The 17,520-nt window shown below is 40.0% G+C and overlaps 1 protein-coding gene across 5 annotated transcripts in view; it reads left to right on the top strand.

Annotated features, from left to right (window-relative positions):
* gabpb1 (GA binding protein transcription factor subunit beta 1) overlaps window positions 1-16,756 on the top strand; it is a 38,844-nt gene extending 22,088 nt beyond the window's left edge. For 3 of the 5 annotated variants that reach the window (XM_055661313.1, XM_055661314.1, XM_055661309.1), the window contains 3 exons: window positions 3,629-3,703; window positions 13,175-13,231; window positions 14,745-16,756. In XM_055661313.1, coding sequence (XP_055517288.1) covers window positions 3,629-3,703; window positions 13,175-13,231; window positions 14,745-14,897 — 285 coding nt within the window. In that variant the 3' untranslated portion in view covers window positions 14,898-16,756. The remainder of the gene's footprint in view (window positions 1-3,628; window positions 3,704-13,174; window positions 13,232-14,744) is intronic. The other 2 variants (XM_055661312.1, XM_055661310.1) reach the window with 1 other exon arrangement.
* The last annotated feature ends 764 nt before the right edge of the window (window positions 16,757-17,520 follow it).

Below are 17,520 nucleotides of genomic sequence, written 5' to 3'. Positions count from 1 at the left end.
AAGAATGACGGAGGCCACTGTGCTCTTCGGGACCTGCAATGCTGTAGAAATTGTTCTATACCCTTCCCTAGATCTGTGTCACGACACAATCCTGTCTCGAATCTACAGGCAACTCCTTTGTATCCATGGCTTGGTTTTTGCTCTGACATACACTGTCAACTGTGGGACCCTATATAGACAGGTGGATGTGTGCCTTTCCAAATCATGTCCAATCAATTTAATTTACCACTGGTGGACTCCAATCAAGTTGTAGAAACATCTCGAGGATAATCAATGGAAACAGGATGAACCTAAGCTCAATTTTGAATGTCATCGCAACGGGTCTGAATACTTATGTAAATGTGATATTTCAGTTATTATTTTTAATTACTTAGCAAAAATTTCTAAACACATGTTTTCACTTCTTCATTCTGGGGTATTGTGTGTAGATTAATGATTAAAAAAAAGAATTTAAACCATTTTAAAATACGGCTGTAGCGTAACAAAATGTGGAAAAAGTGAAGGGGTCCGAATACTTTTTGAATGCACTCTATATCAGAGTGATAGCAAGAGAAGGAAATGCCCAAGATCCAAAGCATACCACGTCATCTGTGAAACACGGTGGTGTGGGCGTTATGGCCTGGGCATGTATGGCTGCTGAAGGTACTGGCTCACTTATCTTCATTGATGATACAACTGCTGAAGGTAGTAACATAATAAAATCTGAAGTCTAGACACATCCCATCTGTTCAAGTTCAAGCAAGTGGCTCAAAACTCATTGGCCGGCGGTTCATTCTACAGCAAGACAATGATCTCAAACACACTGCAAAAGCAACAAAGGAGTTTTTCAAAGCCAAAAAGTGGTCAATTCTTGAGTGACCAAGTCAATCACTCGATCTGAACCCAATTGAGCATGCCTTTTATATGCTGAAGAGTAAACTAAAGGGGACTAGTCCCCAAAACAAGCATAAGCTAAAGGTAGACAAAAATGCTGGAGAAACTCAGCGGGTGAGGCAGCATCTATGGAGCGAAGGAATAGTTGACGTTTCAGGTCCGTCACCTATTCCTTCGCTCCATAGATGCAGCCTCACCCGCTGAGTTTCTCCAACATTTTTGTCTACCTTCGATTTTCCAGCATCTGCAGTTCTTTCTTAGGCATAAGCTAAAGATGGCTGCAATACAGGCCTGGCATAGCATCACTAGAGAAGACACCCAGCAACTGGTGATGTCCATGAATCAAAGATTTCAAGCAGTCATTGCATGCAAAGGATATGCAACAAAATACTAAACATGACTACTTTCATTTACATGACATTGCTGTGTCCCAAACATTATGATGCCATGAAATGGGGGAGGGGGGGGGGGGGTGGGGGACTATGTAATGATGGGTTACATAAATAAATGATGGGTCTTTGTCCCAAACATTATGGAGGGCACTGCGATTGACGGGTGAAAGCACAGACTTAGAACATTCGGGAGTTAACAGTGCAGGAGTGAGCTGGTGCTTAAGTGACTGACTCTTTTGTATTTTTGCCCTCTGACTCCTCTGACCTACTTTAAAAAGAGTCTGACTCGAGTCTTAGGAATCTTGGATGGTATAAATGCAAAAGATGTTGCTAAATCATGGAGTAAGGAGCAAAGAACACATTTCAGCTAAGTCTAAAATCTACAGGTGACTTAACTAGGGATTTTGGTGAGTGGGGTGAAGTGGGTAGAGCTGCTGTTTTAAAGGACACTAAGATTGAATGAATAAGTAGTCACACAAATTAAGAATTCGAGAAGTGGGGGGAATATTCTTGTCGTCGTCCCCCACCTTGTATTTTTGACTCCCCTTGGTCGTCTAAAGGATAGTATTTTATCTTCAGTTAATTAACTAATTTGTTTTGCTCTCTGCTGCAAGTGCTATGCATGTGGTATTAAACTAACCAAACTGCATTCATCTTAAATGTTTTATTAGTGTTTCAAGGGAATCCGTGTCATCAGGGCAGGGAGGGACTGTTTGAAGATGTTTAGATAGCTTTCCTGATATTTAGCAGCTGGGGTTTGTTGGCCAGGTGCCATGAAAGCTCTTCCTCAAAGTAAGACTATGTTATGAGTTCTATATTTTGTCCTGTGCAATCATGTTGGGTCATGGTGCTTGAGGAGTATGGAGAAGTGACTTGAACCAGACCTCTCTCGCTCTCTCTCACTCTGCCTATGGGTTCTCTACTTTACTATGAGTTTCAAGGCAATGCTGAAGGTACACAAAGACTGGTGTAACTACCATATCCCCATTTTTACCTGTTAGACCATATTTAGTTGGTTGATAATTTTAGTTCATTGATGTTCTATTTCTGCATAGTTTTCAAGCAGAATCATTTTCTGGACATGTAAACCTTAAGTTTAGATAAAATGGACTGCCAGAACAATGGTTACTTGGGACCAGCCATGTGGCTTCTTTCCGAGAATTGGTCAGAATAGGACAATATTTAGAGGAATAGCTTGATACATGACAATATCTGATAATTTAAAAATAGTCTTGACTTGGGTCTTTGGGGTTTTGGATGGTATAAGTGCAAAACATTGTTGCCAAGACATGGAGTATGGAGAAATAACACAATTATGCAAATTCTAAATGTCATATCCAGTTTGAGAGTGAAAATTTGAAGTATGAAACTAATCTCTAAGACTTAACTAATGATAATTGCAAACGTATAAAGGCAGATATCTGTAAAGACAGCGGCTGTGGTGGATGTGATCTTACATCTTAATTCTCTAGATTCTGGAAAGATCTCAGCAAATTGGAAAATGTGACACCCTTTTCCTGAAAAGCGAGACAGAAATGTGTTTGACATTTTCCATTGGGAGACTACTAGAATCCATTATTAAGTATCAGTAGTCACTTAGAAAAGCAATATGTAATCAAGCAAGGTCCACATGATTTCAGAAAGGAAATATCTTGTTTGACTATTTCATTGGACCTCTTTGAGTATATTCTGACTAAGGTGGATATAAGGAACTAATAATTGCGATGTAGTTGAGTTTCGGGAAGGTGCAGGAAGGATGTTGCACAAAGTAAAAGCTCGTTATGTTGGGTGTAAAATTATTAGCATTGATACAGGATTGGCTAAAATGGAGCTGGAAAGATTGCATAATTTTCAACTTGGCTATTTTAGTCTGCCCCAAACAGCTTATTTCATTTCCTTGTGTTGCATCGTCTGTGGCTGTGTTCAAAGATATAAAACTTTGCAGAATAGAGTCCATTGCTTCCATAGATACTCTTCATAGTTTCCTGTATCTCCCTTGTCGCAAGCTTTTCAATGTCCATAATGGGTGGCCAGTAATTATCTAGCACTACCTTATTTCTGCACAATGTACTGACACGGACTCAAACTCATGTGCTGCAGGGAGGCTGCAGAGAAAGCTATAAAATTATAAAACACTGAAGAAAAGGATATCCAGTCCAGAAGGCTGCAACGTACCGAGATGGAACTTGAGGTGCTAGTCCTCAAGCTTACAAATATGTTCTGATTGTTCTTTATTTCAACCGCATTTCTCCAATGTGATTAAATGAATACTCAATAATGGCCTCTGGTAACTTTACCATCGCAGGTGTAAGACAAGTTAGCATACCATCACCAGTTTTATACCTCTTCCCTTCTTTGAATAGGAATGCAACATTTACAGTCCTCTGATGGATGTCGGCAACTGTACGGTGATGGTCCTTGGCAGAAGCAACAGAAAGGTTGTACAGTCTAAAGAAATCTTTCCAGTGAATGAAGGAGGAGAGGGACTGTGGGTAGCTCATTCGGGGTTAGCAGATGAGATGGTTAAACAGGATACTTAGCTGTGGAAAAAGAGCCATTGAATACAGAAACAGGGTAGTTACAGTGCCTTCCATAATGTTTAGGACAAAGACCCATAAATTATTTATTTGCCTCTGTACTTCACAATTTGAGATTTGTAAAAGAAAAAAAATCACATGTGGTTAAAGTGCACATTGTCAGATTTTAATAAAGCCCATTTTTATACATTTGGGATTCACCATGTAGAAATGACAGCAGTGTTTATACATAGTCCCCCTCATTTCAGGACACCATAATGTTTTGGGACACAGCAATGTCATGTCAATGAAAGTAGCCATGTTTAGTATCCTTTGCATGCAATGACTGCTTGAAGTCTGCGATTCATGGACATCACCAGTTGTTGGGTGTCTTCTCTGGTGATGCTCTGCCAGGCCTGTATTGCAGCCATCTTTAGTTAATGCTTGATTTGGGGGCAAGTCCCTTTCAGTTTTCTCTTCAGCGTATAAAAGGCATGCTCAATTGGGTTCAGATCAGGTGATTGACTTGGCCACTAAAGAATTTGACCATTTTTTAGCTTTGAAAAACTCCTTTGTTGCTTTAGCACTAGGTTTGAGATCATTGTCTTGCTGCAGAATGAACCGCCGGCCAATGAGTTTTGAAGAATTTGTTTGAACTTGAGCAGATAGGCAGTGTCTATACACTTCAGAATTTATTATGCTACTACCATCAGCAGTTGTATGATCATTGAAGATAAGTGAGCCAGTGCCTTCAGCAGCCATACATGCCCAGGCCATAACACCCCCACCACCGTGTTTCACAGATGAGGTGGTAGGCTCTGCATCTTGGGCAGTTCTTCTCTCCTCCATACTTTGTTCTTGCCATCACTCTGATATGTTAATCTTCGTCACATCTGTCCACAATACACTTTTCCAGAACTGTGGTTGCTCTTTTAAGTACTTCTTGGTAAACTGTAACCCGGCCATCCTATATTTGCGGCTTGCAGTGTAGCCTCTGTATTTCTGCTCATGAAGTCTTCTGCGGACAGTGGTCATTGACAAATCCACACTTGACTCCTGAAGAGTGTTTCTGATCTGTTGGACATGTGTTTGGGGATGTTTCTTTATTATAGTGAGAATTCTTCTGTCATCTGCTGTGGAGTTCCTCCCTGGCCTGCCAGTCCCTTTGCGATTTGTAAGCTCACCAGTGCTTAATTGTAGAATTAGGGAATTAATGCACAGAATCTGTGAAAGAATCAGAAAAGAATCTGGGCTCTGGAATTGGCCAACTCATTCACGGAGCATATTTAGTTATAGTGGGCCAACTAGCCACTCGCTGCGCAATAACATTCTATGATTCTAACTAATTAATTGTGGAGGGGGCTTTAGAGGACCGGTTCACTGAATTTAGAGGACCAGTTATCATCAAAACAAATGTTTCTAATAAGTAATTAAACAGTTCACGCAGAACAATTGCATGAAATGGTTTGGCACGGTATACTGCACTTACATTTGATCATCAAGATGTTGGTAGTTGGAAAGTATGCTAATTCACTATAAATGTAAGTATTTTATTGAGAAAGCTAGTATTTTTGTGGAGCCTGAAATTGTGAGGTATGTAATTTGATTTAAGAAATGTAAGGATTAAATTCAGAGTTAACTTGGATGTAAACTACATTGCAGGTCTCTAGAGCTTAGACTAGCCACAAACAATGTCACAAGGGAGCAGCTTGTGTAATGCAGGCTGTGCTGGATCTCGTCAAGTTAATGAGGCAATCTTCAGGGCTGTCATTCAGCTTTGGTTGGGATCAAATTCTGCTTGAGCTGTTTTCTGAACATTTGTGTTTCTCCTAATGGCATTTATGTCGGGAACATTACAGATTAAGAATGGAATTTATTGTGTGACTGAGTTCCACATGCTGATCGTGTACTCAAAATCCAGAGATTTCAAATGAGAGGAATCGAGGGTTACAGGGATGGGGCAGTACCGTGGAATTGAGACCAACAATTGGATCCGTCATGATCTCATTGAATGTCAGAGCAAGATTAAGGAGCTGCATAACTACTATTTCACCTAATGTACCACTTTGCTCTGGGATTTTTTGGGATAAACAGTTACGTATGCTGAAATCTAAAGATGTCTTGGATCCAATGAAAAAAAAACTCACTTGTTGCTGGTGGCTGAGTGGCTTACTTTGGAATCTCTGGAACAGGGTTCCTCCATCTGTTCTATCACCACATTGGACAGCTTAAACACGGCAACCATAAGTCCTGTCATAGAGCAGTGTTGGGTGCACCTTCATTGTCAAGGTCCTCGCTATTTGTTCTAAGTGCACTTGGAAACTGCACACCGTGTACAGTTATTACGATCTACAGAAGAACCATTGATTGTATGGAATATTCATCTTTTAGGAAATATGCTGCCCTAGACTCGAGCAGTTGTCACGGTGTTCTATCCAATCGCCTTCTTTATTTGCACTTTAGATCAAAACAATAGCTGTTTGCAACTTGATTTTTTTTATAATGCCTTTCCCTGACATCTGTGGTATTAGTTTGAAATAGCAAAGATAAATATTCTACTTTGACACCAGGAATTATGCAGGAGGACTGAGTTGTTTTGGGTTTAACCTGTCCTTCACTCTGCTAACCAGTGGAAATGCACACTGTACCTTGCGCCTTTTACTTTCTCAACTTTTCCTGAACACACCAAGTTGTTTGCATAGTTTCCAATAATCCAGAGTCCGAGCACAAATCACCAGAAGGACATTGATAAGATGAACAGTCACAGTCTTTTTCCAGGGTGGGGGAGTCCAGAAAAAGATGGCATAGGTTTAAGGTGAGAGGAGAAAGGTTTAAAAGGAACCTGAGGGGCATGTTTTCACATGGAGGTTGGTTTGTACGTTGGTTTGTACCTGGAAGGAGCTGCTCGAGGAAGCTGTAGAGACAGATATAATTGCAATGTTTAAAAAAACATTTGGTCTAGTACGTGGATAAGAAAGGTTTAAAGGGATTTTGGTCAATCATGGTCAATGGGACCAGCTGAAGTAACATCTTGGTCGACACGGGCTGAAGGGCCTGTTTCCATGCTGCATGACTCTATGACTCTAATTGGTGAAACCATTGCATTTTGGGAGGAGGAGATTTCAGTCCTCACTCATGCACACATTTGGGGCTAAAGGAATCAATGTAAAAGCAAGAACGGGGTACTGAATTTAGATGATCATATTGAATGGCAGTGCTGGCTCGAAGGGCCGAATGGCCTACTCCTGCACCTATTTTTCTAACTTTCTATTCCAACAGAGGACATGAATTGTCAGCTCTTTCCTTTAATACTTGGGGTGTTAATGTAATTGCAAAGCCTTCCTTGCTGTCCCAACTATGTGGGACGTGTATTTAATTCAATGGTCGATATCTTGGGGTAAGCAGAAGACACTGCTTTGAAACCGACTTTCATTGTAAACGGTTTTTAATTTTTCATTTTTAAACAGTTATAATAAGCTTTTGTTTAAAATCAACATTCTGCTTGCAGAATTTGACTTTTAAATAGAATCTATTTGCTGAATTTACACTGATTTTAGTGCAGTTCCTGTTAAAATTGGCTACAGAATATTTTAAACCCCTCTAATTTCCCTTTATCTAGTAGCTAAACTAGAATGACATTATATTATCTATTTGGAATAATAAACACAAAATTCTTTCCATTAAAAGAACAATATAATATAATGGGTACATTCACAATGACTAGTCTTGCCCCATGACACTTTTGAAAAACCTAATATGTTCATTTGTGATTCTATTGCTGCTTTAGGTTCACAGTGATATGTTAAATGCACAAACACTGCTGGTTAATCTAATGGAAAAGGAGCATGAATTAGCGCTAACACTGTAATGTACTTACAAGAATGGAGAAAATTAAATACCAAGATATACCAAAAGCCACAAGGAAGGCCAATAAAATATTTTAAATTAAAACATAGACATATTTGCATTTCAAATTGCTGTTGTACTTGGAGTAAGTGTAGAAAGGATCTCTTGTTTATTTGAGAAACTTGAAATGTGTAGCCCAGCTTCTCAAATGTCCCTTCAATTAGACAATACAATTTATTTGTCACTTGAACCTCATAGATGCTCAAATGAAATGTTGTTTCTGCAGTCATACACACAAGAAAAAATGACCCAAGACACAAAACAATTTACACGGAAATCCATCACAGCGCATCTCCTCGCTGTGATGGAAGGCAAAAAAACGTATCTCTCCGCTGCACTCCCCATTCCCCTCCCGATGTCAGAGTCAAAGTCCCCGGCGGGCGATTCAATACATCTGTGTTACAAAAATACCATAAATTATGTTCGTGTGAAAAGTCCTAGATGTTAAGATGGTCGGTTAGAGTGGAAAAAAATCTATATTTTTATTTCTCTGGATAAGGATAGGCTAACTCAAAAAATTATTTTAATAAACAAAAAAAAGTTCAGAATTCACATTCTTGTGGATATTGTTTACTAATAGAGACTAATTTAGTAACTGATCCAAACAAAAGATTATTTAACAAAAAAATGCTGTTTCAACTTGCTCAAATAATAATTCTGATGCCGGGCTATGTCATTGGGGGAGAGGAGGCAGAAATGGCCTTATTCAAATGAAATGAATGAAAAAAATGTCAGCAATTTTTTCATTTGTTTTGACCTGATATAATTCTGTGAGCTTGTTTCCAAATTCCAATCAAGGGCTTAACGGTTCTTCTGGGAGGAAGCTTTCTTACAAATTTCCCACATCTGTTAGGCATTTAGCACTAAGTATTTTGACTTTTGAAATACATTGCATGTATAAATGAGGAGAGGGACAAGGCCGAGAGCTAGGCGAAATAGCAGCTTCTTCCTCTGTCCTGAGAGGATGCTTTTGGAATTTGAAATAAGTACCAGGATATATTAAGGTGTCTGTTTCACAGAGGGTCTATTCTGCATTTCCAATGATCCATTAAAATCTCATTCACATGGGTGTAGCATGGTTTCTAGCTTGCAATTCTTTACAAAAACAAAAAAAGTCGATTTGTTTCTGTTGGGAACGTCAATAACAAAGTTTTTTTTCCTTTCTTATTGCTTATATTTAAATCTGAAGACGAAAATATTTTCTTGCTGTTTATATCTGCAGCAGTCAGAGACTTGTCACCCTGTCTTGTTCTTTAAGGAGCCCTGCCAAACTGTCCCTTGCCAATTAATATCTTTATTTTAATGTAAACCATCCTAGGCTCGCGTGGTTTTTGAACATAGACAATTTTTTACTTTAGTACTTGCTTAGAGTCTTACAGCTTTTTGACATAAATTTCACAGATTCTCATAATATATGAACATATGTTCACATTTCCTTTATTTATGGATTATATAAATGAACATTTATAGATGGTCACAATTTAAGAGTGTGGAATAAAACAAATTTTAAGATATCTTTGAAGGGAATAGACGGACTATATTTTGAGTCGGGACCCTTCGTCAGACTAAGTTCCACCAGCACTTTGTGCTTTGCTCAAGATTCCAGCATCTGTAGTTTCCTGTGTCTTCTTTACCACCTTGTTCATCTAAACTGAATAGGATTTTAGACATAAAATGCTGGAGTAACTCAGCAGGACAGGCAGCATCTCTGGAGAGAAGGAGTGGGTGACGTTTCGGGTTGAGACCCTTCCTCAGACTGATGTCAGGGGAGTGGGCGGGACAGAGATAGAATGTAGTCGGAGACAGTAAAACGTGGGAGAACTGGGGAGGGGATGGAGTGAGGGAAAGCAAGAACTTCCCAGTTCTCCCACCAGTCATATTATCACTTCAAATACCCCTTGCTTTCCATCTCTCTCCATCCGCTCCCCCTTCCCAGTTCTCCCTCCAGTCTTACTAATAATATCCCTTGTTGTTTCATGTTGCTGCCTTGAAAGACCATGGCAACAATATTTTTTCTGCTGACTTCACTTGAAGTTGCTTGGGGCTGAGTGCCTCTTTCAGAGAAACGTTGATTTTAATTAAATTCTTTTTTTTTTTAAATCTGGGTGTTGCTGAAATGATGAGTTTTATTTCTCATCCCTAATTTCTCATGAAATCTTGAACCATTGCTGACATTCCGGTGGAGGTGCACCACAGTGCTGTTGGGAAGGGAGATCCAGGTGTTAGGCCTAGCTACGATGAAGTATCAGTGGTATATTTCCAGCTCAGGATGGTATGAGACTGAAGAAGCTGGTGTGCTCCCCTGCATTCCGTGTCCTTCATAGGGAAGGCAGTCAGAATTTTGGGGGGTTGTGTTGAAGGAGGCTGGGTGACTAACTGCAATGAATTTTGTAGAAGGTACACAATGCTGCCACTGTGTGCCGGGTTAGAAGGAATAGGTAGGTGGTTGATAGGGTGTGAATCTAGCTGAATGCTTTATCCTGCTGTTAGGTTTCTTGGTTATTGGCGCTGAACTCAGTGGATGTTCTTCCTTCGTGCTCCTGAGTTGTAGATGGTGGAGAGACTTTAGGAGTCAGAAAATCAGCCATTTACTGCAGGAAATTGGTCTCTGATCTGCATTTGTTGTGTTTATGTGTCTCACCAATTGATTTCTGGTCATGAATGCCCCTATCAATCAATCAATCAATCAACCTTTATTGTCATCTTGCAAGCAACAAGTACAGTGCAAAATGATGGGACTTGGCGATATTGATAGCATTGAATGTAAAGAGTAGGTGGTTAGAATCTATCTTGATAGACACAAAATGCCTGAGTACCTCAGCAGGATAGGCAGCATCTCTGGAGAAGGAATGGGTGACGTTTCAGATCGAGACACTTCTTCAGACTGAGTTAGAGCCTGAAGAAGGGTCTCAACCCGAAACGTCACCCATTCCTTCTCTACAGTGATGCTGCCTGGCCCGCTGAGTTACTCTGGCATTTTGTGTCTATCTTTGGTGTAAACCAGCAAATGCAGTTCCTTCCTACACATAGAATCTCTCTTGTTGGAGATATGGAATTGTTATTGATCCCCTCTGGTAGGAGGTGGCATATGGAACTAATAAATGCTAGGGTATTAAAGGTAACAGGCAAATGGGAAATAATTTTATTCATGATTCCTATTTTATTTAACTGACTGTGGTGACAAAGAATACAATGCCAACTATGGTATTGATCATAGTTGAAAGTTAGATATTGATTCACACCACTCTCCATATTAGGGCATTGCATGGTCTAATTTTATTGGACATGCTTATATCCAATAGTCTGGGTACCATAGAATGTTCCACAGACACCAACTTATTTCAGGGCACCTGTACACTGAAGTGGGGTGAGCTTGGCAGCAAATGTCATGGTCTTATTCAGTGACTTGAGGAAGTGCAATCACAGCCATGTGACATGGGTTAGTGTCAGTAAGATCTTGGAACACTCAGTTATCCTGGACTTTTATCTGAATTTATCTAGTTTGTCTCAGACCAAAAATCAAGAATTGAACCTTCTGCTCCAAATAACTAGAACTAAAGTCAATCCCTACACCACCAAATAAAATAAATTGACTTAAGTACATGTTAGAAAATTACAGACACATTTGGATGCATGTTGACCAAATATCTGCTTAAATAAAGAATGAATATTTTGGTATGTCTGGATTTTTCTGAACCAAAATCTGTAACAATGGACTAACAGACTGGGGATATTAGAGGGGACTCCTATGGAGAAGTAGAAGATCATCCTGTTTGAACCTGAGAAGCCTGGAGCAGGAGTTTTGAGAGGAATTAATACGTTGAGGAATTCATGTGCACTGATCAGAGAAGGTAACCAACAGCCCAAAGAGTTGGTGAACATTTGTTAAAGGTGGCAAAGTTTGAAATACCAGTTTGTAAATTTCATTAATAAGAAGATCTCAACCCCAATTAATAGAACAAAAAGTCTCATTTTCCCACAGTGGAATATGAAGATAAACAATGTTGAGTATGGTCTAACCCATCAAGATGTCATGTCCATTCTGGGTTCATGTCTAAGGTTCACAAAACAAATTCATCAGAATATCGCCAAGACCAAGATATATAATCTTATATTTGGAGAGTTGAGGATCAAGGTATTTTAAATTATGCAATGATTTGTTGTGGAGACCCATGTACTGTGCTGGAGGAATCCAAAAGGAGAGGATAGGTATTTAAATTGGAACTAAGTTATATTGAAGTGAAAGTCAGTATATATTTCAATAGGTCCAACACACTTCCTCAGAAGACTTCCTCGTGTCCGGCCATCTTCTAAATCACGTCTTTCCATTCGGTCTGTGACAGTTGATGGTTGCAGAATTGGCTACTTCAGTCAGTCACTGTGGTACCGTTTCTGTCGTCAGCATTGCCCGGGTTGCGCCACGTGGAGACTTCTGCTTGTATCCCCTCAAAAGACTGAAAACAGCAGTCATTTGATGGGAATGGGAGGATTTGTAAAGTGAGGGAATCTAACCACAGTTTCTGAGCAAGCTGAGTGTCCAGTCTTGGTGTGTTCCCATCACAAGCCTAGCTACCAGCTTACAGTTTTAGGTATCGGTATTGTATTGGCTTATTACTGTCACGTACGCTGAAATACAGGAAAAATCTTTGTTTTGCATGCCATCCAAGCAAATGATACCACACATAAATACAGTCAAACAAGACCATGAGTATTACAGGTAGTGGAAAAAGAGGAAGGAAATAGTGCAGAATATTTGATGAATGGTACAGCAAAAGTGCAAGTAAAAGGAAGGTGCAAGGGCTGAAATGAGGTAGACTGGAATATCAGAAATACATCCTTAGTTTATAAGGTCCATTCCCGTGTCTGATAACAGTGGGGAAGATGTTCCTGAATCTGGTGGTACGTATTTCCAAACTTTAGTATCTTCTGCCCGACAGTAAAGAAGAGAAGAGAGTGTGAGTGGTCCTTGATTATGTTTGCTGCTTTCTCAAGGCAGCATGAAGTGTAGTTGGAGTCGAGAGAGATGGGGAGGGGGCAGGGCAGCTGGTTGGTGTAATGGACAGGGCTACCTTCACAATTCTGCAATTCCATTCACTCTTCTGCAGAGCTTTTGCCAAACCATGCTGTGATGCATCCGAAAGGATGCTTTCTATGGTGCGTTTGTAGAAATTGGCGAGAGTCATTGGAGAAATTTTGAATTTCCTTATTCTGTTGCTTAATAATGAGTTATTGGCCTGACATCTGGGGCTAATAACTGGATAAAAGATATGGAAATCACATGCTAGGAGAGTGGAAATAATAATACAGAGGAGCATTGGAGCATTATTACCAATAACTCTTTGCAAGATGAACCCAAGTCGCAACATATTGCGAAAAATAATATATTAGCAAACATGTTGTTTTCCATTATTGTACATGTGTTTTTATGTAAATCATAAATACAAACAAGAATTTATAATCCTTTGCTTTTGTATTCTTGCCTATTAGATACACGAGAGTTCTGTGCCGGAAACTTGCACCCTGGAAACTGTGGAATTTTCTGAGGTAATCACTGAAATATTTATAAATGAAATACCTCAAGGGGCATAACTTCATATCCCGTGTCCTCCCTCACTTGCGCCACTCGCTTTTAACAGCTGGAAATATGCAGTAAATAATGTGTGCCTTCATTGTATGTCACTTCACTGGATGTCACTGCATGTGACAATACTAAAATAATACCAACAATTGTAGCCTGGAGTTACAACTGGGGTGGGGTTAAAGGATTGGTGGCAAAGAGAAATCTGCTGCAAACCAGCTCATTCTCCAGACGCAGAAAAGGCCCAGATCAAACTGCTCTAATGCCATGACGTCTTGGGTAAGGGTCAATGGCTGAGAGAAACCAGGGTAAAACAGTTGAGAATATCAGATATTTTTGGAAGATGATAGTATAGAATGCTACTTCTTTGCCAAGATATTTATTGCATATTATCAGATCAAACTCAAATGTATTGAAGGTAGACAGAAATGCTGCAGAAACTCAGTGGGTGCAGCAGCATCTATGGAGCGAAGGAAATAGGCAACGTTTCGGGCCGAAACGTTGCCTATTTCCTTCGCTCCATTGATGCTCCCGCACCCGCTGAGTTTCTCCAGCATTTTTGTCTACCTTCGATTTTCCAGCATCTACAGTTCCTTCTTAAACTCCTCAAGTGTATTGAGTGTCATATGTAGCGAAAAACGAAATAATTAAATTCTTACTTGCAGCAGCATAACGGAGTTACTCATATAACATAATAACCAAAAAAGATTCAAATAATTAAACAAAAATAATATTAGTGCAAAGAGAAAGAACAAAGCCCCTAGCTGCAACCAAGGCAGATTGTAGTTTAGTTGGTGTTTATCGTGTTCTGGAGCCTGATGGTTGTTAGGAAGAAAATGTCCCTGAACCATTTTAAATTCAGTTAGTAAATATTTTTTTAATGAATTGGTAACAACCATTACCCTTTATGGAGCAAGAGAATCTACATAAAATCGTGGAAGTTACTTGTTTGAACAGTTCCTCCTGCTTTTTGGGATTGTACTCGCCTCCATGTAAGATTTTATTTGGTTGGATTTTATTCCGCTTTATAATAGGACAGCCGTTTAGGAAGAACTAGTAGTGAGCTTCCTCCCTGATCCAGCTGTCTGTCTGAGAGCCACTGAATAGCGGACAGCAATGGAACTTGGGAGCAGCCTGCAAGCTGCTTGTTATACTCAAGGAAAGCACCAGTGAGAGCACATTCACTTTTTATTACCGGGTAATTCCTTTGCTGAGAAAAAAAACGTTCTAATCCTGAGGTCACTGGACGGTGATTGTCAGAATGAATCCTAGCAGATTTTTCTCCACCTTCCCTCCTGGATATAATGCAGCATTGGGAAGATCACCCTTGCTTTTAAAAAACACCGCTCCAGGGTTGTTGGTCTCAGTCTTATCCTGACTTTGTCATAGGTTTCTGCCTTCAGAGCACCTCCGAGTTGATGATAAACACACTGCAAGCTGACAATGGGTTGGTGTTGATCTGTTGTATTTTGGTTCTAGGAGAAGGAAGTGTTGCAGAAACAGCTGGAAGAAGCTAATCGCGAGGCCCAGAAGTATAGGCAGCAGCTCTTTGAGAAGGAGCAGGAGGCAGAGGCCTATCGGCAGAAGCTGGAAGCCTTTGGGCACCTGCCCTCAAATAAGCAGGTGCTCTAAATTGTCAGGTGGACATTAAGAGGCAAACACTTCACTCAAACACTCAGCGGTTCCAGATCCTACAAGAAGGACAGCCTTCTCGATCACTGTGACACAAAACGGCACGGCAACATCCAGGCATAAAGGGTGCTGAATACAGAGCACGGCTCGGTAAATTGTGCTTTTTGGTCAATTTGAAATCTTAAGTGATTGAACTGCATTCGAAGGATGTACAGACGTACAGGTTGGAGGAAGAGAAGAAATAAGGCAGTGAGCAATCTGCTGCATCCATAAAATTCCACAAGGACTGAATCTGTCCGAAGAGCACAGTCCCTCGGACCTTACTCATTCACACCCCTCCTCTCTGAGGTCCTAGGTAGTTCTTTTATTACATTGAAATGCTCTGGCTCTTGTGAGCTTATCATTGCATATTGTTTTTATCTATTGATTACTCGATTGCCTCCGTGATATGTTGCGAGTATGAAATATTGTGTGGACAAAAGTAGAACGAAGTTGTGCAGGTGATTAGTAAAACGTGGTGGAGCCTTCTTTGCACACTGTGTAGGCAGGGAATTGCCTACTCCTGTGAGGGTAATTGAGGCTTTTAATATTTAAATGTAACTGTGCAAAATGAGCTATTGGGTTGCTATGGACTGTTTGCCTTCCCAAAATCATTTAAAATGTTGAGTTACAGAAGTTTAATAATGTCTCAATGGTATTTTTAGAAATCTTTGAAGTACTTGCAACAGCAGGAACTAAGTTAAGACCTAGTTTCAAAAAGCACATTTGAAGTTAAATAAAATAATCAAGCTTCAATGTCATTAACCAAAATCAAATAGTAAAAAGTAGAGTCTTGTTGTTTGTAATACTTGTGCCTGAGTTTCCTCTTGGGTTCAACTCGTACTTGCCGAAAAAGGCTACGCATCTGCGGACCGAAACTGCTTTAGAAATCCATTGAGCCACACCGTACTGGACATGTTCCTGGAATGAATTATTCACTTACTGTTAAAACCAGTTACGTTTGGAGATGGGGCATCATTCAGGTAATGGCAGTAGGTGATGATTTACACCTACTGTTGCTCATCCTGACACAAAAAACATTCAATCCTTACCCCTCAATTATCTCTTAACAACAAGACTTTAGTTTGACACATTGAGCTGAGCTTAAAAATGACATTCAGAATTTTGAACTCTATTAATTTATACCATGCAAGTGCGACAGAGCTCGCCCTTCAATATTAAATGTCATTATGAAAGGTAACGTTTGCAAAGGTCCATTGCTGGGCAGAGAGTTTGGCTGAGCTGACACAGGGTTATATTATTTAAAGTGTTACTATTATGGCAATGTTGCAAACACCAGCAGCTGGAAGTGTGAGAGAATGGTGCTGGTGGCCGGATCGCAGAGAACAGCTGCTGGTGTCTGCTGGATGTTGTTTTTAATGTATTATGTTGTAGCTCGTTTATATTCCTTATTCAGCCAGTCTTGTCCCTTTCATCGTTCCTGGAGAGCTGTTATTTGTCCTGCCATCTGATCCATGCTGAGTGTCCTTTAACTGCCTGGCTGATGATTTTATGTACTATTTAGTTCTGACTTTTCCAAAGAGGGGCTGCTGCAGTGACCACCCTTAGACTGAGAGAGCTGGCATCCCGTTAAACAGCAGCACTCAATTGAGTGTGAAAGAGAAGACTGTTTGTTCCAGCTAGTCAGCTCCTGACTTAATGTAAATTGACATACAGTTTATTATAAGCTGCAGTGAATTCAGAGCATTTCCTCATAGATTTTTTTTCCCATTCAGCCTATCCTTGTAATTGTATAAACTAAGATGATTACAAATCTTCCACTGTATAATTTTGTATCAAATAAAAACTTTCTTAAGTAATGATTTTCTTTAATTTCATTTCTGAAAGATAGTGGCTGTAATCAAAGAAATGTGGGGAAACACTGCACCTGGCTTTTGTCCAGTCGTGTTAGTATCTGCTGGCCAAACGTGAAACCAAGGTGAAGTGAGCTGCATATCTCTCTGTCCACAGACCTGCAGGTTGCTCCATGCCTCAGAATTCAGCTGCTGTTCACGTGTGACAGATGGTTTTCATCCCATCGCACTTTGAAAATCCCTATCTAATTCTTCCACTCAACTAGTTACTGACCTCTGCTAAAGGAAAAATTCATTTTCAATATTTAGTTTTCTCATACTTTTGTGTAGTGTAATTATTCTTCATTTTGGTTTTTATTCCAACAAAAGCCCTGTCTCATTCTCTGCAGATCTGAGAATGTGCAGTATATTCCCATTGCACCTTCAACAAGACCCCCCCCCCCCCCCCAATTGTATTTGTAAGTTGCCCTCCCTCTTTAGCGTAATTAATTAAGTAAATATATGGCTAATAAAAACAATGTCCACAAGTCTTCTGAACACCTTTCCTACCTATCTGTTACCTCCAGGCGCACATCCCTTCAACTTTCAGCATCACATCATGAATACCATGACCCCCCCCCCTAGTATGTCCTCCCTAAATGCATCACTTCACATTCTGGGATGATTGTTTCCAGCTCTATATTCAGACTGATGAAAGGTGATCTGCAGAGTGTTCCCTGCATGTCTCTGGTTTTCCAGCAGCTACAGTGTTTTTTAAACTTTCCATTCTG

Source organism: Leucoraja erinacea, chromosome 33, assembly GCF_028641065.1.
Source record: "Leucoraja erinacea ecotype New England chromosome 33, Leri_hhj_1, whole genome shotgun sequence".
Classification (NCBI taxonomy): Eukaryota; Metazoa; Chordata; class Chondrichthyes; order Rajiformes; family Rajidae; genus Leucoraja; species Leucoraja erinaceus.
This window is presented reverse-complemented; position numbering and strand designations above follow the sequence as displayed.